The 19,646-nt window shown below is 36.2% G+C and overlaps 2 protein-coding genes across 2 annotated transcripts; one reads left to right on the top strand and one right to left on the bottom strand.

Annotated features, from left to right (window-relative positions):
- The first annotated feature begins 223 nt into the window (after window positions 1–223).
- Window positions 224–1,159, top strand: LOC104854716 (olfactory receptor 8D1). Its single transcript, XM_010613297.1, has one exon. It carries the CDS (start codon window positions 224–226, stop codon window positions 1,157–1,159), a length of 936 nt encoding a protein of 311 aa, XP_010611599.1.
- Window positions 1,160–12,151: 10,992 nt separating this feature from the next.
- Window positions 12,152–13,091, bottom strand: LOC104854715 (olfactory receptor 147-like). Its single transcript, XM_010613296.3, is given in 2 exon segments — window positions 12,152–12,334; window positions 12,336–13,091. Coding segments are annotated over 2 exon segments (930 nt in total). The 5' UTR covers window positions 13,083–13,091.
- Window positions 13,092–19,646: the final 6,555 nt, after the last annotated feature.

Below are 19,646 nucleotides of genomic sequence, written 5' to 3'. Positions count from 1 at the left end.
GTTCCTATATACATTCCAATGTTCTTTGAGTAAATCTTAGCATTGATGTGAAAAATATATTTCCCCAGTTTATTGACAATAATTAAACTGTTTTCAGTTGATGATCAGATTTTCTCTTCTTCTATCCCACCAGTAAAAAGAGAATTACCCATCAGAGGAACATAGCTTTCTTATTCTTTGATTTTTTTCTTTTCTTGGTTTCACTTTCGCTTTCCTGAAGGGAATGACCAGATACAACTGTACTACAATGACTAAATTTGTCCTCGAGGGATTAACAGCTCAACCAGAACTTCGGCTGCCATTATTCTTCTTGTTTCTAGTCATCTATGGAGTCACAATAGTGGGGAACCTGGGTATGATCCTCATAATCACTTTCAGTTCTAGCCTCCAATCTCCCATGTACTTTTTTCTGAGTAATTTGTCATTCTTAGATCTCTTTTATTCTTCAGTCGTTACTCCAACACTCCTGCAAAACTTCGTGTGGGAGCAAAATATTATCTCCTATTCTGGGTGCATGACACAGCTTTTTTTCTTTTGTGTTTTTTCTATTGCTGAGGGCTATATGCTGACTACTATGGCCTATGATAGATATGTAGCGATATGTAAACCACTGCTGTACGATGTCACCATGACCCAAAAGGTATGCAATGTACTAGTGGCAGGGGTCTATGTCACAGCAACTATTGGAGCTGTGACCCATACTGCCTCCATGATCAGGCTTTCCTTCTGTATGGACAATGTCATCCATCATTATTTTTGTGACATACTTCCTCTCCTAGAGCTTTCCTGCTCCAACACCTACCTCAATAAGCTCTTGGTGATATTTGTGGGTGGATTCAATATGGTGGCAACAACTGTGCCCATCACCTCCTCTTATGCCTTCATACTCAGCACCATTCTTCAGATACCCTCATCTGAGGGCAGATCCAAAACCTTTAGTACATGCGGCTCTCATCTTATGGCTGTTGGGATCTTCTATGGATCTGTAATATTTATGTATTTTAAGCCAGCATCTAGCAACATGGCCCAGGGGAAGGTAGCATCTGTGTTCTATACGACAATAATTCCCATGCTGAACCCTTTGATCTATAGTTTGAGGAATAAGGACGTAAAGAAGGTACTGAGCAAATTCATGAGGAAAATGTATGGCCCACCCTAGAGTTGTTGTCAGAAAGACTAAAGGTTATAATGATAGTTTGTTCCTTTCTTTTTCTTAAAACTAACTTCCCTTTCTGTTTTTTGGACTGACAGCCAGATCTCACTTCCTCTACCACAAGTACTAGATGTCTAGATGTCACCACTTTATTGAAGCTTGTGAAAACACCCCCCCCACACACACACACCTACACACATGCATATCGCTTGCACAATGTATCCTGAAATAGTATGATTCCTTAAATTCTTGATAAACCTTGGGGATGTTTAAGTTTTTATAAAATTACTGAATTAAATTTGTGTGTTCCTCTTGCCTTATTGAGAATAACTAAGATAGATATTTTCTTCTCTTTGGGGACAATTGACATTTATATTCTTCTTTCTCACATAACTCACTATAAAACACTCAGAATAAATCATACCAGGCTAGGATATAACAAAAATAATCTTGACACATGAGCATGGAACATAGCCAAAGAATAAGTCTATTCTTTGCTAATTGAAATCTCCTTCATAAATGCTCCTCCTTTCTTTGTTCTGCTGTGCATCTTTCTTTTGAAAGCTAAAGTTCTTAAATTAATTAACCTTTATAAAATTGTAAAAATAAATCATTAATATATAAATAACTAGGACATGAGAGAAGAGTGAGGCCATTTTTTTGGAAGGAAGATTTGTCTTAGTAAAATGCATAGAAACAGATCATTGCCCATTGGAAAACATAGTGTCAGAAGTGATAAACTTTCATTGGAAATCTCAGTGCACTGAGATCATGGACATGTCCCTAGAAAGCAGTCCATCTAATTGTCTTCCTAGCCTCATTCCCACCTACTCCAGTTCAAGACTGCATTTGCCAATCTACTACCTGATCTTTTGTGGGAGTGCACTGCAGAGTACTGAGTGATGGTTCTGTATTTAATCTAACCCATACAAGGTAAGTTTCCTCCTCTTCCTCTTTCAGCCTCCACTGTCAGGAAGGGAACATCCATTTCTAAAGCCACATATATCCTGTGGAGAGATCTACAGAGTAGAATCTCTCTGTCCATTCATTCCACTTGGTTCTCTATATTATCTGTAAAAACAAGAGTGACTACTTAAAAACTATGTTTGTAGAAAGCACTGAGATGAAGCTTAGACATTATACTTCTCCATTTTTTCTTATATGCAAATAGCATTTTAGAAGCACAGAAGACAGAAAACAAACTTCAAATATATCAAGTGCACAATTGGAAAGAGTTAACATATGTATATACATATGAAATCATCATAATCAATATAGAAGATAGATCCAAAATCAAATGTTTTCTTATGTCCCCTGGTTCCTCCTAAGTTCTCATCCTTTCTGCCACTCTAGTTTTCAACTTTTAAGAATTTTATAAGAATGAAACTATGCAGAATTTAGTCTTTTGTACAAGGTTTACTTCACTCATTATAGTTATTTTTAGTTTTACCATGATATTGCAGTTATCTGTAGGCAATTAATTTTTATTGTAGTACTATTTTATTGCTGTAGGAGTATGATATAATACCTACATAATTATTTTTCTGGTGATGGGCATTAACTTTTGAACAGTTAGGGATTTTAATGAATTAAAAATCAGAAAATATTTTGGCCTGAGTCTTCATGAGGACATAAGCTGACATGCTCTACTTCTTGGATAAACACATGAGAGTGGAAAGTCTAGTCATACTGCAGGTGGATATTTAGTTATTTAGAAACTGAAAATCTGACTTCTAATGTGGCTTCAGCATTTTCATTCTCTTTCACAGTCCATGAGAATGTCAATGCCTCAATAGATTCAGCAACATTTGATGTGATCTTTATATTTATCATATTTGTATCTTCGCTAATGTATATATAATGATATTTTTCTGTGATTTAGCTTGCATTTCCCTGATGATTAAAGATGTTAAATATCTTAGCACACATATATAGGTGCACAAAAAAAATTGTCTGCTAAAATACATATTTTCCTTTTTAAGGATTTTTCTTTATTACTATTATTTTAAAAGATCTTTATCTATTCTTGATATCAAGTATGACATAACTGATTTGTAATATTTTAGCCCTGCATATGGGTTTTCATTTTTTGCAAAACAAAAGCTCCTGATTTTAATGAAGTCCAATTTACCAATGTATTTTCTGTCATGAGTATGCCTTCAGTTTTAAGATAGCTTTGCACACAGGCCACACAAATTTTAATCTTTCATCTTAGAAATTTCATAGGTTCACTTTATATATTTAGGTGTATAATATATTGTGTATATACTGTAAATTATATATATACACCATTTTTTTGCTTTATTTTGATACAATTGATTCTATAATTTTGCTGAAAAAAACCTCTCTTTTCCACTGAATTACCTTTGCACTGTTGTAAAAAGTAATTTGTCCATAAAGATATGGATATATTTTTGGATTCTCTGTTCTATTCCATTTGCCTCTTTCTTAATCTTGATGTTAATATGACACTTATTTCACTGATTTTATAATGTCTTGAAAATGGTTATTGTTATATTTCTAATTTTGTCTTTATTAGTATTATTTGTTCTTTTTTTAATTAAAATCTTAGAATCAGAATATTGACTTTTATATGCATATTGCTGATTAATTATTGTCTTAAATGTAAAAATAATTCTGGAAAGAGTTATCTACTAAAAGATATCAGATTGTAAAATAGGGACATATGTTTTGTAGCTTTGACTTTCATGTAGAGGTTTTATAATTTATATATTTAGGGAAATATCCCTAATTTCTTACTTGGTTGATGTGCCAGTAATTTGTCCTCAATTTCAATTTTTCATTGTTCATTGTTGTTATTTAGAAATACAATTCCTTTTTGTACATAAATCTTTTACCCAAATTCATTGGTAATTGAATGAATTACAGTATCTGTTTCAAAGATTTATTAGATTTTCTGAAGATATTTTTACTTCTTTTCCAATTTGACTACCTCATATGCCACCTCTAACCCATTGACTTATTGCAATATTGAAAACCTCTAGTAAACTATTGAGTAGAAATGATTAAGACAGACACTTCTTCATTAGTGTTCTTAGGAGGAAATCATGCTGTAGTTCACAAGTTCGATGTTAGGTGTTCTACGTCAGACTGAGGAATTTTTATGTTACTGTTCCTGGTTTATTAAGGTTCTTTTAAAATAAAAACTGTTATTGGACTGAATAATAATATTTTATTCTCTCATGCTGGAATTTATTGTTTTAAAAATATTTTAATTGTATTGATTGATTATCAGAAGTTAAAAATAATTTATTAAGAAAATTCCACTGTTACCTAATTTTGTATTAGAGTTTATTTTTGCATGGAATAGGGAGGTAGATATCTTTTCTTCTTTTTCACAATGAGTATTTATGATTATTACATTTATTTATTAAAATATACGTATCTTTCCAGGTACTTTAGATGTTATTTATATTGTACACTTAATTTGCACATACTCTCAATCCTATTTTGGACTCTGTATTCTATTAGACTTTCTTTTGCTGGAGTAGTAGCACATTTTTTGTAATTTGAGAAGTTATATAATGTTTTTTTTTTTCTCATTGAGTTTATTGGTGCCTTTTAGGTAAACAGAACTGAAAATAATGAGTTTATATAGCTGCCAGCCAAGTTCACACAAAATAAGATCCCTTAATATGTGTTCAAATGAAATAGAAAGAAATTAGTGAATTGTGAGTGTTTCTAATTCTTTTTTAAACTAGATCCATTGATTCAAAATTCCTAAGAGGAAACTTGATGAAACTTTAAATTCTTTTAAAAGAAGTTTTATTTTTCCCTCTTCTCCCCCACTATAAACTCTTTGGAAATGATATTTATTCAAATTTGACCCACCAAATATTTAGTTATTCCTATGTAATACCATCTCCTCTCATTCTCTCTCTGTCTCTCTCTGTCTCTCTCTCTCTCTCTCTCTCTCTCTCCTTTAATAAACTACCTCTCCTGAAGTATGCTTCATGCTGGTAGACTCAATTGTATTTAGTTGATTATGTTCAGGACTAGTGACACTCATCAATCAGGGTTTCACATTGATTTTAGCTAATTATTATTGTTCTTTTCTGTTTTTCTTTGTTTGAATTGTATTTTGGGTATCTTAATATTTCAATGAAATGGGAAAAACTACAATTATGATGTTTCAATGATTAAATGTGATTCATAAAATTTTTGCATTTGTGAGGCTGAGACCTTAAGTCCTTGTTCATCCCTAGCCACATTACTATGGCCTCTCTTGCACTCCTACATGGGACATCTACAGCTGTGAATTACCCTTCCAAAGAACATGGTTGTTGTAAACCACAGAGAGCGATTACTTGATGGCACTTGTAGTCTCAAAGAACCTCTTGCATTCATAGGTGAGGCTTTTGGAAGATTATTGGATTATGGGGCTTACAGCTGACTTGCTGGTATGAGGGTGGGGCTAGTCCAAAGGTACTGGTATGTGGCAGTGTGGCCTGACTGGGTTTATCTCCAGTCCTGCCTCCTCACTTCATCCTCTGCTTCCTGTCTGCCATGTTGTGATCAGCTCTTCTCTGCCATGGCCCTCTGTCATACTGTCTGCATTGGAAGCAGCTGACCATGGACTGAAAACTCTACAGCTGTGAGCCAAAATAAACCTTCTCAGTGTCAGGCATTGGGTCTCTGTGAGAAGAAATGTGACTAGGACACTTGTTCATCAATGCTAGCTGGGGAAAGATTTTCACTAAAACAGCAATTGAGAAAAGACTTAAAATGCCACAAGACTAACATAAAAGACACTATGTATTCCCAAGGAAACATGAGGCATGAAACTGCAGTCACCTATGCCATTCTGATCTAGCACAGCCTCTTCTGCACACATCTTAACACCATAAAGAGAACAAAATAATCCCATTAAAAGCAATCAACTCTTTCATGGAGTACAACATAAAGGACTAATGAACAGTTAATACCATGTAGTATTCTGGATAAACAATGTTAAGGTTTAGATCTAAAATGTCCCCCAAAGAACTCAGGTGTTTGGAATGTGATTGGAACACTGGATTGTTTACTTATCAGTGGTTTCATCCTTCGATGAATGATAAGTTCAGTTGCTGAATACACTGCTGTAAAGTGAGGAGTTTGCACAGGTGGATCACTGGGGAGACTGTGCACTAGAAGGGTATATTCTTGTCTGAAGTTTCTTCCTTCTCTCTCTTTTTCTAAGCAGGCATGGAGTGAACAACTTTCCTCCTTTCACCATACATTAATTCCTTGAAATCAGCAAACTTTGTTCTAAACCCTCTGTAAACTCTAAGCTAAATAAATCACAACCCCCACTTACAGTTGTGTCCTCTTTTTTTGTATAGCAACAGGAAAGTACCTAATACAGAAATTAGAAAGAGAATTGGGGCTGTGAGTATTATTGCACCTGACAATGATCCAGAAGCTTTTGAAACTGGTTTGTAGGAACACAATGAAAAATTTGGAAATACCAGATACAGAAGCCTTAGAATGATATAAAAGGAGAGAGCATCTGGTCAGACTCAAAAAGTTAGAAATCTGATAAGGATATGGACCATGAAGGCTAGACTTCTGAGATTTCAATTGGTCGTGAGGACTCTATTGGTAATTGGAATAGAGACCACATGTGCTACAATCTGACATAAAAATAAATTCTTCATTTTGCCCAAGTTGTAGGGATTTTTGAGAGAACAAGATTAAGAGTGGTGGCAGAGATATTGGGAAGAAAGAAAGAGAACAAGGTCTGTCATGTAAAGGTACAAGTTCTGAATGGTAAATGTAACTGTACTGTATACTTTATAAGTACCAATGAACTCAATGAGAAAAAAAGATCAAGAGTGGTGGACTATTTAATTATATAAAGGAAATTTCAAAGCTGCCCAATATTCAAACAGTGTCATGAATGCCAAAGGTTGCTCTTAGCCAGTTATACAATGAGAATTTGAACTCAAAAGCAGAGCTGAATAAATTGAAACTTTTTTTCTGACTACTAGAACAGAAATACCTGTGAAGTTAGGGCTAAGGGAGCTTCGTTGCTGAGAAGACTTTTACTAAAAATAAGCCAATAAACAATAGGAAGCAGGTACTGCAAACAATTGTTTGCAGGTATCTCCATAAAGAGGAAAACACCACTATTTACAGGCTTAAGCATGCAGATGTATAAAACTTTCATGTGAAAAGTTCACTCCCGGGTCTCCTACCTAGGAAAGGCCACCTAGAGAGTAAGTTACCCAGATTGCATTTTGTCATACTCAGCCATCACTCAGAGGCATTGCAGCTGTAATACAAGAGTATCTGGATTCCAAGGCATAATCCATGGAGTGTTGGTTTTACAGCCATTCAGAAAGCCATTGTGGTATCAGGAAAATTACACCCATATTTCAGAAGAAAGCCTAGGATGATAGACATTGTGGCTCTAGCAGCCAGTGGATGAATCTGTGAAAGAAGCTAATGTTGCAGTGGAGAGCACTTGAATTTAGAGATTCTAAATTGGGCCAGCCTAAGAGAGAGGCCATGTGGGGTGCAACCAGCAATACTAGGAACATGCCCCTCCCCATGTGTTTGAAGTTCACATCTTGCTACAACCTCCCTCAGGTGCTGGATGGAGAACTATTATATAGGGTTTAATTATTTCAATCTTGCTTTGGTCCAATTTCTTTCCATCCCCTTATTTCTATCTTTTGGAATGGGCATGTTAACCTGCAGTATTGCATGTTGAAAGTATTTACCTTTCAGTATGATTTTTACAAGGGTTGACAGCTAAGAGTTTGCCTTGAGTCTCAGAGATTTTGCACTTGAGTTTTCAGCAACGCTAAACTGTTAAAGACTGGCAACTCTTAGAGCTGGACAAAATGTATCTTTGCATAATGTGATGGACATTGAGTGTTGTGGGTCAGATCTAAAATGTTCCCCAAAAGTCCCTTGGGTTTGGATGTGATTGCATCATGGTAACACTCTACTCACTGAGGAGTCTGATAGCTGAATGTACTGTTAGGAGGTAAAGATTGGTTGAAGGTGGTTAATTTGCAGGTGTCAAGCATATTGACCCAGCAACTATTAAGTCGCCAAGTTGCAAGGATCAGGTATTTTGTCCCGGCCATCAGAATGCAGCTGAAAATGTAATAGTGCCATGCAGTCTACCTATTGCAACTTCCTCTTCTCAACCACTACTTTCTCCTTCTCTCTTTTATCTACTTCCTCTTCTTTTTCTTAATGTTGATAAATGGAGATACTCAGATGCCATTTTGAAGAAACTTTTTCAGGGCAGTAAGATTATTGTCTATTTCCTGGGTAACCATTCTTATATCGACTCATTGACCACTGTTCTCACATTTGGCATGTCTCAATTTACCTTTTACATTGACAATACACTTCAAAATATTATACTGTACCCCACAAACATGTGTAATTTGTATGTGTCAATTTTTTAAAAAGGAAAAGCTGTATCTTTATGTAAAATCTAGCTCTCCCAGAATTGTAGATTTTAGTTTCTGTTTTCATTTTTGTTTATTTGTTGCTTGATGGTTTTGTTTTCTTAATTTAACATTCTGAGGTGCTGCGGGTAGGTCACCAACAATATTTTATAGGAATGCAAGTAACCCTTACCAACCACCCTTCACCAAAAGTCAAAGATAATATGGAATTTCACTGAACCAGCAGTGCCAAAATTTATAAGACGTGATAACATCTTGTGTGTCCCAAAGAGAAGAGGTAGCCAGCTACAGAAACATGATTGACAGTTCTCTCTTAAAATATCCATTTATACTTAATAACTCTTTAGACACATTAATTCTCATATTATAGAACTTTCGACAATTTATCCTCATTCCAAGTACATGTGTTTTAACAGGATATTTAATTTTTGTATGCATTTCAGATAAAATTACCAGCCACCTTCAGCTACTTACAAATACCTTGCTTTCTGACACATTGTTGTTTTCCATTGAATGAATGATTGAATGCATGAATGAGTGAATAAAATTATGGATATGCTCCTAAGAGTGGATATTTTCTCAGGGGATATAACTCAGTAGTAGAGACTTCTCTCGCATGGGTGAGGCCCTAAACTCGGCCCCCTATACCCCCCAAATAAGTTTTTTCTTCTTTATTTTAAAATTTACACTCACTGATATTTTCTCCATATTCCTTGGTGTACATGATGACTTTATACTTCACTGCTGTTATACTTTCAATTAAAGTTATACCTACAAAAATTGTAAAATTAGATCATACATATTAAGTCATATGTATGTTTACTCTGACTACATTTTGGCCATTCTTTTAAGATGATGACAAAGTGTATTAACTATTACAATTCCCTGATTGTTTCAGTATGAAATTTTGTTTTATTTTTATGAAAGTAGGAAGAGTATTTCATTTACATCTTCCTTACTAATATTTACTCATAGTGGTTCACATGTAAGTTCATATACATTGAACAATGATACAATTGTATATATGACACTTAATATCCCCAGATGTGATCTTTAAAACATCAAAACTATACAGCACTTTTTGAACATGTGTCAGTTCACGTCCTCTGTGCCACAACACTGAAATATCAGTCACACGGAAACTGAGTGAACATAAAAGAAAAGTCTTCAGAATGTGGAACCCATCCAGATCATAAAATTCCAAATCTAATTATGTCTCCACTATTGGGCATTTTTATTAAAGGCATGTAGGCAAAATGCATTTATGATTCTGTTTCACTTGCAGTCTGACTTATCTCCCAGGTAAGAAATATTTAAAAAGTAACATCATTCCTCCTGCAGGACATGCCAAATTATAGTTTTTTAAAGTACATTGTTTCATAAGTTTCACTACAAATTATTTATGGAGCCCTCAATATTTCTCAAAGATCATTTATAAATGGGCATAAATACAGCTTCTATATAAAAATGGAAAAGAAAACTAAGACTGTTTTATGATTAATAGCATACAGGCTTATTTATTGTGCTTTAATAACACCCATTCATTTGCCTGATAAAACTTTAATACATAGGCTGATTTCATAATACTTTAACGACATACCATATACACCTCCTAATGCTTACCCTCCTTCCATTACACTGTACACACAATGCCTTGTTTTCCATTCCTCATTAGGATATTTAACTGATTGTGTCAAAGTGAGTAAGAAACTCCCAACCAAATGGGATCAGCACAGTTCTGGGAGTGAAGACCTGCCCTGGGGAGAATTGTCACCAAAATATTATTAAAGGGAAACAAAGAAGGAAAATTTGCATCTTCACTCTTTGGACTTCACCCCTCAGCCTTCTTTCGCACACCCATCAGCCTCCTCGAGAGCACTTACAAAGGACACTCTAGCGAGTTCTGGGCATTCAACTAGATACTTCATGTCTCCATTGCTCACTCAGACCTGGCGCACCCTTCCACACCTGACTCTGTGGGCAGCCACTGGAAGCCAGTCTTGTAAATTCTACCTATCTATAGAACTTTCATTAAAGCTATTTCTCTGGTAAAATGCACTCAAATCACCATAATTTATTGATGCACTCGTAATCACCAAGACTGTCTCCCTTTGGCACTCTCTCCCAGCTCTTCCCTCTGTCTAAAATGTGTGCCTGTGACTCTCTCCCCTTGAAATCAAATTCAAAGTAAGCGCACACTTATTCTCTTATGACTTTGCAAAGAATTTTTCTCAAATATATGTTAATCGCTTATTCAGTTGTTTCTCTCTTCCTCATGCCCACCTGAACCTCATTGCCAAATTACTTCAGTCAATAAATTCTCTGAGAATAAAGACGTTTTCTGACTTCATCATTATATATTTTTCAATTAAGAGAACCTGAACACTTTGTTGACTCAATCATTGAATTTACTAATTAAATAAACTGTATTATTTGCTATGTGAAACTCTGAGACAAACAAGAGTGAAATTTTAAATGAAAAGTGTTGCTGAGGAGTGAAGAGGGTGTTATATTTGTAAAAAATGACAAAAGTGTTTCTGCTAAATTGGCAATATACATTTCAAATAAACTTCGGCTTAGTGAAGACAAGGAATGTCATACAACATTCCTGCCCTCAAATCCAAGAAATTAACTCAGTGGCAGTTCTGTTTATCCTAGTCACACTAAATGGTTATTTCCTTCCCTATCCTTAGAAATTGAGATCATAAAAAGAAAAATTGGTCTCATTTTACTTCATTTTCTTGAGATTAAGAGGAGGAACAAAAGATCAGAGTTAGACGAGCATCTCCCATAGTAACAAAAAGGAATATCCCTAACATTCAGCATAGAATTATTAAATGAATAAATAAATTAAGAACTCTGACAATCAAAATCCCTGTGTCCATTGCATTTTCACTGGAACTCTACCTGTGTCCTACTCAATAATCTAATGACTGGGCTGATAAAGCATAGCTAAGTATTATATAAATTGTTCAAAAAGCACAATGGCTAAATCCCCATCACTACAAAAATAGATGTTCATAGATGATTTGGATAATACATATTAGATAGATAGGCAAAATTCACAAATTTAACATTTCAGTATTTTTTATCATTCAATTTTCTACTAAAGCCTAATAATTCTTAGGACTGATATACATCATAGTAGTAGAAGAATTGGGTTTCAACTTCAACACCACAAAACAAACAGAAAATAAACCTATATTTTATGAAAATAAACTTGAAAGGATGACATGATTAACTATGCTGCTATCGCTCTCTGAAAGAATATGATCTGATCCTCCTTCATATGTCTTTTGCCTCAGAAATGATATCTATATCTAATTTAGTTTTGTTTAGTATGGAGTCCTTGTCATTTTAGTTTCATAACTTACCATGTTCACTGTACTTCTGCTGATTTATTGCTGTTGCTGCTATTGTTGTGCCATTTTATAGTGCTAGAAATGTATCCCAAGCCTTGTGAATGTTAGGCAAACATTTTTCCACTGAGTTACAGCCTTAGCCCATTCCACAGTTTTACACATCACATTCCTGAAGTAAGTTTTGTCATCAATAACACAGGACCTATTTAGAAGAGCAACTTTTCCTTCAAAGTCTTTCTCAGTGCAATGTGGACATCTTTGTTTCTAAGACTGTAAATAAAAGGATTCACCATTGGCCCCACAATAGTATAAACAACTGTGGATACTTTATCTTGATCCAGAGATCCAGTAGAAGGCTTAAGGTACATGAATGCTAAAGCTCCAAAAAAAAAGAGAAACAGCAATTATGTGAGAGCTGCATGTACTGAAGGCTTTGGACTTGGCCCCAGTAGATTGGATTGAAGAAATGTTGAAAAGTATCAAGGTATAAGAAATGAAGATGGTGAGACTAGGCACTACTATATTGACACCTGCTACAGTAAAAGTCACCAACTCATTGATGGAAGTACTTATGCAGGAGAGCTTCAGAAGAGGATTTATGTCACACATGTAATGGTCGATGACATTACTGTCACAGAATGTAGGTCTCAGCATGCTCACAGTGTGGGCCATGGCACCCAAGAAGCCCATTGCATACACACCCACTGTCATCATGAGGCAGACCTGTTGAGACATGATGACCTTGTACAATAGGGGCTTACAGATGGCCACATATCTGTCATAGGCCATTGATGTCAAAATATAACATTCATTAATACCAAAGAAGCAAAAGAAAAAGAGCTGAGCCATGCACTCAGCATAAGAGATGATGTTCTGCTTCACAAAACCCATCAGCATCCTAGGAGTTATGACAGTAGAGTAGCAGAGATCAATGAAGGATAGGTTGAAGAGAAAGTAGTACATGGGGGTGTGCAGGTGAGAATTCAGACCAATCAGACCAATCAAGGCCAGGTTCCCCAGCATGGAGACCACATAGATTCCCAAGAAGAGGAAGAAGAGAGGCAGCTGGAGCTCTGGTTGTTGTGTCAAACCCAGGAGGACAAACTCAGTCACTGAAGAGCCATTGCCTGAGGCCATTCTTCCCTGGGGCAGTTCTGTGAAAAGAAAAGACCTAGGGAGATGTTCACATTAAAAGGAGAAGTGAAAAGAAAAAATATGAGAACAGGAAAAATTGGAAATAAAGTCTCTGTACATAGGGAATGGTGGAGGAGTTGAAGGGAGGTCAGGGGAATGAGGTAAAAATAAGAAACAAGATATGCCATGTAAAGGTACAAGTTCCCAATGATCACTGTAACTCTACTGTAAGCAAGCAGCAAGCCCACCTTTTCTTTTGCCTTTGTTTTCACCATCTCAGAAGACAAAGGCAAGGTATAAAGATGACTACTGAGAACAATATAGAAGTCAGTTTCTGGAAGGACTGTTTTTTAGGAAGCCAAGGAGTGCTGATGGCTCTGCAGCATCTCTGCTCCACTTCTGCCTCAGCAGTCCCCCTTGCTCCTGAGGGTCAGTGGTGATCTCAGTGCACAGGAGGTGCCTTTGTTTTCACCATCTCAGAAGACAAAGGCAAGGTATAAAGATGACTACTGAGAACAATATAGAAGTCAGTTTCTGGAAGGACTGTTTTTTAGGAAGCCAAGGAGTGCTGATGGCTCTGCAGCATCTCTGCTCCACTTCTGCCTCAGCAGTCCCCCTTGCTCCTGAGGGTCAGTGGTGATCTCAGTGCACAGGAGGTGAGGCACTTCAAGGGCTCACTGAACCCTTGGGTTTGCAAGAAGAATAGCGAAGAGTTGCAATCCAGCACTCACCCTTTGCCCTCATGGCTTCAGGATAGGACTGTGTTAATTCTCTTATAGTTTCAGTGAGTCAAAAGAATCTGATGAGCTTTAGAATACAGAGCCCAGAAAAGAAATTCTTTTTTGTTGTTGTTGTTGTTTTGTTTTGTTTTGTTTTGTTTTTATCCCTTGGATGGAACTCAGGTCCTTCTGCTTGCAAGACAGGTGACAAAACCACTGAGCTAAATCCCTGCACCTCTGCTTTTCTTTTAATTGCTGTAGCCTGGGAAGAATTTTGGATTTAGAGAGTTAGAACACCAGTTCCATCCTCAGTGCTGCCATCAGTTACCTCTCATGGTTTCTGCTGCTGACTTCTCTCAGTCTCTTCACCATCTGAGGATGTGGTAAATACCATGCACTAATTACAAAGAACCACCTGACACTATGAGCTAAGGTTCTTTTTTTTTTATGAGTTTAGAATCTCTAGGGTCCTGATTAAACATTGAAAGACTTATTTTCCTCAGTATTTTCTCCATAGTTCAAGCTTAACATCTGCATTCACAGACAAATTAATAACAAGGGCATTAAATTATTGACATGATACCATTTTACATACATTTTGCTTTCTTCTCAAATAGGAATATCTCCATATAGTAAAGCAAGAAAGCTTGCCCTTTGTCCTCAGTGGATTTTACCTAGCACCTGGCACCAGCTAGGATACTAATGACCAAAAGTGTACCATTGGAATGCACAGAATTTCTAGAACTTTATCAAGAAGCTGAAATTAATGAGTTTATATAGTTGCCAGCCAAGTTCACACAAAATAAGATCCCTTAATATGTTTTTAAATGAATTAGAAAGAAATGAGTGAGTTGTGAGTGTTTCTAATTCTTTTTAAAACTAGATCCATTGATTCACATTTCCTAAAAGGATACTTAATGAAACTTTAAACTCTTTTAAAAGAAGTATTGTTTCCCTCTTCTCTCCCTATAAACTCTTTGGAAATGAATTTTATTCAAATTATACCCATCTAATATGTGGTGATTCCTATGAAATACTATCTGCTCCCCACCTCCATTAAACCTGTAACATACGAGCTATTCCAAAGTATGCCTCATGGCGGTAGACTCAATTGTATTTAGTTAATTATAGTCAGGACTAGTGACATTCATCAAATCAGGGTTTCAAATTGATTTTAGCTAATTATTATTGTTCTTTTCTGTTTTTCTTTGTTTGAATTATATTTTGGGTATCTTAATATTTCAATGACATGGGAAAAACTACAATTATGATGTTTCAATGATTAAATGTGATTCATAAAATTTTTGCACTCGTGAGGCTGAGACCTTAAATCCTTGTTCATCCCTAGCCACACTACTATGGCCTCTCTTGCACTCCTACATGGGACATGTTCAGCTATGAATTACCCTTCCAAAGAACAAGGTTGTTGTAAACCATAGAGAGCGATTACTTGATGGCACTTGTAGTCTCAAAGAACCTCTTGCATTCATAGGTGAGGCTTTTGGAAGATTATTGGATTATGGGGCTTACAGCTGACTTGCTGGTATGAGGGTGGGGCTAGTCCAAAGGTACTGGTATGTGGTAGTGTGGCCTGACTGGGTTTATCTCCAGTCCTGCCTCCTCACTTCATCCTCTGCTTCCTGTCTGCCATGTTGTGATCAGCTCTTCTCTGCCATGGCCCTCTGTCATACTGTCCTGCACTGGAGGCAGCTGACCATGGACTGAAAACTCTATAGCTGTGAGCCAAAATAAACCTTCTCACTGTCAGGCATTGGGTCTCTGTGAGAAGAAATGTGACTAGGACACTTGTTCATCAATGCTAGCTGGGGAAAGATTTTCACTAAAACAGCAATTGAGAAAAGACTTAAAATGCCACAAGACTAACATAAAAGACACTATGTATTCCCAAGGAAACATGAGGCATGAAACTGCAGTCACCTATGCCATTCTGATCTAGCACAGCCTCTTCTGCACACATCTTAACACCATAAAGAGAACAAAATAATCCCATTAAAAGCAATCAACTCTTTCATGGAGTACAACATAAAGGACTAATGAACAGTTAATACCATGTAGTATTCTGGATAAACAATGTTAAGGTTTAGATCTAAAATGTTCCCCAAAGACCTCAGGTGTTTGGAATGTGATTGGAACACTGGATTGTTTACTTATCAGTGGTTTCATCCTTCGATGAATGATAAGTTCAGTTGCTGAATACACTGCTGTAAAGTGAGGAGTTTGCACAGGTGGATCACTGGGGAGACTGTGCACTAGAAGGGTATATTCTTGTCTGAAGTTTCTTCCTTCTCTCTCTTTTTCTAAGCAGGCATGGAGTGAACAACTTTCCTGCTTTCACCATACATTAATTCCTTGAAATCAGCAAACTTTGTTCTAAACCCTCTGTAAATTCTAAGCTAAATAAATCACAACCCCCGCTTTCAGTTGTGTCCTCTTTTTTTTTATAGCAACAGGCGAGTACCTAATACCAAAATGAGGAGGAGAATGGGGCTGTCAGTATTATTGCACCTGACAATTTGGTCCAGAAGCTTTTGAAAACTGTTTGTATTTAGACATTGAACATTTTAGAAATGCCGGATAGAGAAGCCTTAGAATGATGTACAAAGAGAAAGCATCTGGTCAGACTCAAAAAGTTAGAATGCTGATAAGGATATGGACCATGAAGGCTAGACTTCTGAGATTTCAATTGGTCATGAGGACTCTATTAGTAATTGGAGTAGAGACCACATGTGTTACAATCTGACATAAAAATAAATTCTTCATTTTGCCCAAGTTGTAGGGATTTTTGGGAGATCAAGATTAAGAGTGGTGGCAGGGATATTGGGAAGAAAAAGAGAGAACAAGGTGTCATGTAAAGGTACAAGATCTGAATGATAAATGTAACTATACTGTATACTTTATAAGTACCAATAAATTCAAAGAGAAAAAAATGATCAAGCATGGTGGACTATTTAATTAGATGAAGGAAATTTCAAAGCTGCCCATTTTTTGCACTGTATCATGGAAGCTAAAGGCTGCTCTTAGCCAATTATGCAATGAGAATTGCAACTCAAAAGCAGAGCTGAATAAATTGAAAATTTTTTTCTAATGACTAGAACAGAAATACCTGTGAAGTTAGGACTAAGGGAGTATGGTTGCTGACAACAGGGTTAGTAAAAATCAGCCAAGTACACAATAGAAGCATAGTATGCAGCTATCTCCATAAATAGTCAAATACCACTATTCCCAGGCTTAAGCATGCAGATGAGGAAAGTTTCCATGTGAGAAGTTCACTCCTGGCTCTCCTGCCTAGGAAAGGCCACCTAGAGACTAAGCTCCCCAGAATTTGTTTTGTCATACTCAGCCATCTCTCAGAGGCATTGCAGCTGTGATACAAGGATATACTCCTAAGTGAAATAAATAAGTCACACATGTGTAAATACTGAATAGTTTCTCTGGTGTGCAATAGTACATAAGATCCTAATGAGATAATTACCAGGTGAAATAGGAAGAAAAGGGATAAAGTTGTAGGGAAAATGAGAAAGGCAGGGGAAAGGTAATAAGGGTAAAGGAAAAAACATATGAGAAAATGGAAATAAAGTGTTTGTAAATGGGGAGGGGAGGAGGGGGTGAAAGAAGGACAGGGACAAGGGGAAAAAAATGAGAACCAAGACCTGTCATGTAAAGGTACAAGATCCCAATAATGAATGTAATTGTACTGTATACCTAAAATGTACCAATAAACTCAGTAATAGAAAAAAAAAGAGTATCTGGCTGCTGTTAAAGCTAGAAGAAGGCCTTGGAATAATCCATGGAGTGTTGGTTTTACAGCCATTTTGAAAGCCATTGTGGTATCAGGAAAATTACACCCAGATTTCAGAAGAAAGCCTGGGATGATAGACATTGTGCCTCTAGCAGCCAGTGGATGAAGCTGTGAAAGAAGCTAATGTTGCAGTGGAGAGCATTTGAATTTAGAGATTCTAAATTGGGCCAGCCTAAGAGAGAGGCCATGTGGGGTGCAACCAGTAATACTGTAGGAACATGACCCTCCCCATGTCTTTGGAGTTCACATCTTGCTACAACCTTCCTCAGGTGCTGGATGGGGAACTATTATATAGGGTTTAATTGTTTCGATCTTGCTTTGGTCCAATTTCTTTCTATCCCCTTGTTTCTATCTTTTGGAATGGGCATGTTAATCTGCAGTATTGCATGTTGAAAATATTTACCTTTCAGTTTGATTTTTACAAGAGTTCACAGCTAAGAGTTTGCCTTGAGTCTCAGAGATTTTGCACTTGAGTTTTCAGCAACGCTAAACTGTTAAATACTGGCAACTCTTAGAGCTGGATAAAATGTATCTTTGCATAATGTGATGAACATTGAGTGTTGTGGGTCAGATCTAAAATGTTCCCAAAAATCTCTTGGGATTGGATGTGATCGCACCATGGTAACACTCTACTCACTGAGGAGTCTGGTAGCTGAATGTACTGTTAGGAGGTAAAGATTGGTTGAAGGTGGTTAATTTGCAGGCGTCAAGCATATTGACCCAGCAACTATTAAGTGGCCAAGTTGCAAGGATCAGGTATTTTGTCCCAGCCATCAGAATGCAGCTGAAAATGTAATTGTGCCATGCAGTCTGCTATTGAAACTTTCTTTTCTCAAACACTACTTTCTCCTTCTCTTTTATCTACTTCCTTTTCTTTTTCTTAATCTTGATAAATGGAGATTCTCAGATGCCATTTTGAAGAAACTTTTTCAGGGCAGTAAGATTACTGTCTATTTCCTGGGTAACCATTCTTATATCGACTCATTGACCACTGTTCTCACATTTGGCATTCTCAATTTACCTTTTACGTTGACAATACACTTCAAAATATTATACTGTACCCCACAAATATGTGTAATTTGTATGTGTCAATTTTTTTAAAAAGGAAAAGCTGTATCTTTACATAAAATCTAGCTCTCCAAGAATTGTAGATTTTAGTTTCTGTTTTCATTTTTGTTTATTGCTTGATGGTTTTGTTTTCTTAATTTCACAATCTGAGGTGCTGTGGCTAGGTCACCAACAATATTTTATAGGAATGCAAGTAACCCTTACCAACCACCCTTCACCAAAAGTCAAAGATAATATGGAATTTCACTGAACCAGCAGTGCCAAAATTTATAAGACGTGATAACATCTTTTGTGTCCCAAAGAGAAGAGGTAGCCAGCAACAGAAACATGATTGACAGTTCTCTCTTAAAATATCCATTTTATACTTAATAACTCTTTAGGCACATTAATTCTCATATTATAGAACTTTCAACAATTTATCTTCCTTCCAAGTACACGTGTTTTAACAGGATATTTAATTTTTGTATGTGTCTCAGATAAAATTACCAGCCACCTTCAGCTACTTCCCAAAATACATATTTCCTTCTTTATTTTAAAATTTACACTCACTGATGTTTTCTCCATATTTCTTGGTGTACATGATAATTTTATACTTCACTGCTGTTATACTTTCAATTAACGTTATACCTACAAAAATTGTAAAATTGAATCATACATATTAAGTCATATGTATGTTTACTCTGACTACATTTTGGCCATTCTTTTAAGATGGTGACAAAGTGTATTAACTATTACAATTCCCTGATTGTTTCAGTATGAAATTTTGTTTTATTTTTATGAAAGTAGGAAGAGTACTTCATTTACATTTTCCTTATTAATATTTACTCATAGGGTTCACATGTAAGTTCATATACATTGAACAATGATACAATTGTATATATGACACTTAATATCCCCAGATGTGATCTTTAAAACATCAAAACTATACAGCACTTTTTGAACATGTGTCAGTTCACGTCC

This window comes from Fukomys damarensis, unplaced genomic scaffold (genome assembly GCF_012274545.1).
Source record: "Fukomys damarensis isolate Sample0158 unplaced genomic scaffold, DMR_v1.0_HiC HiC_scaffold_16, whole genome shotgun sequence".
Lineage (NCBI taxonomy): Eukaryota > Metazoa > Chordata > Mammalia > Rodentia > Bathyergidae > Fukomys > Fukomys damarensis.
This window is presented reverse-complemented; position numbering and strand designations above follow the sequence as displayed.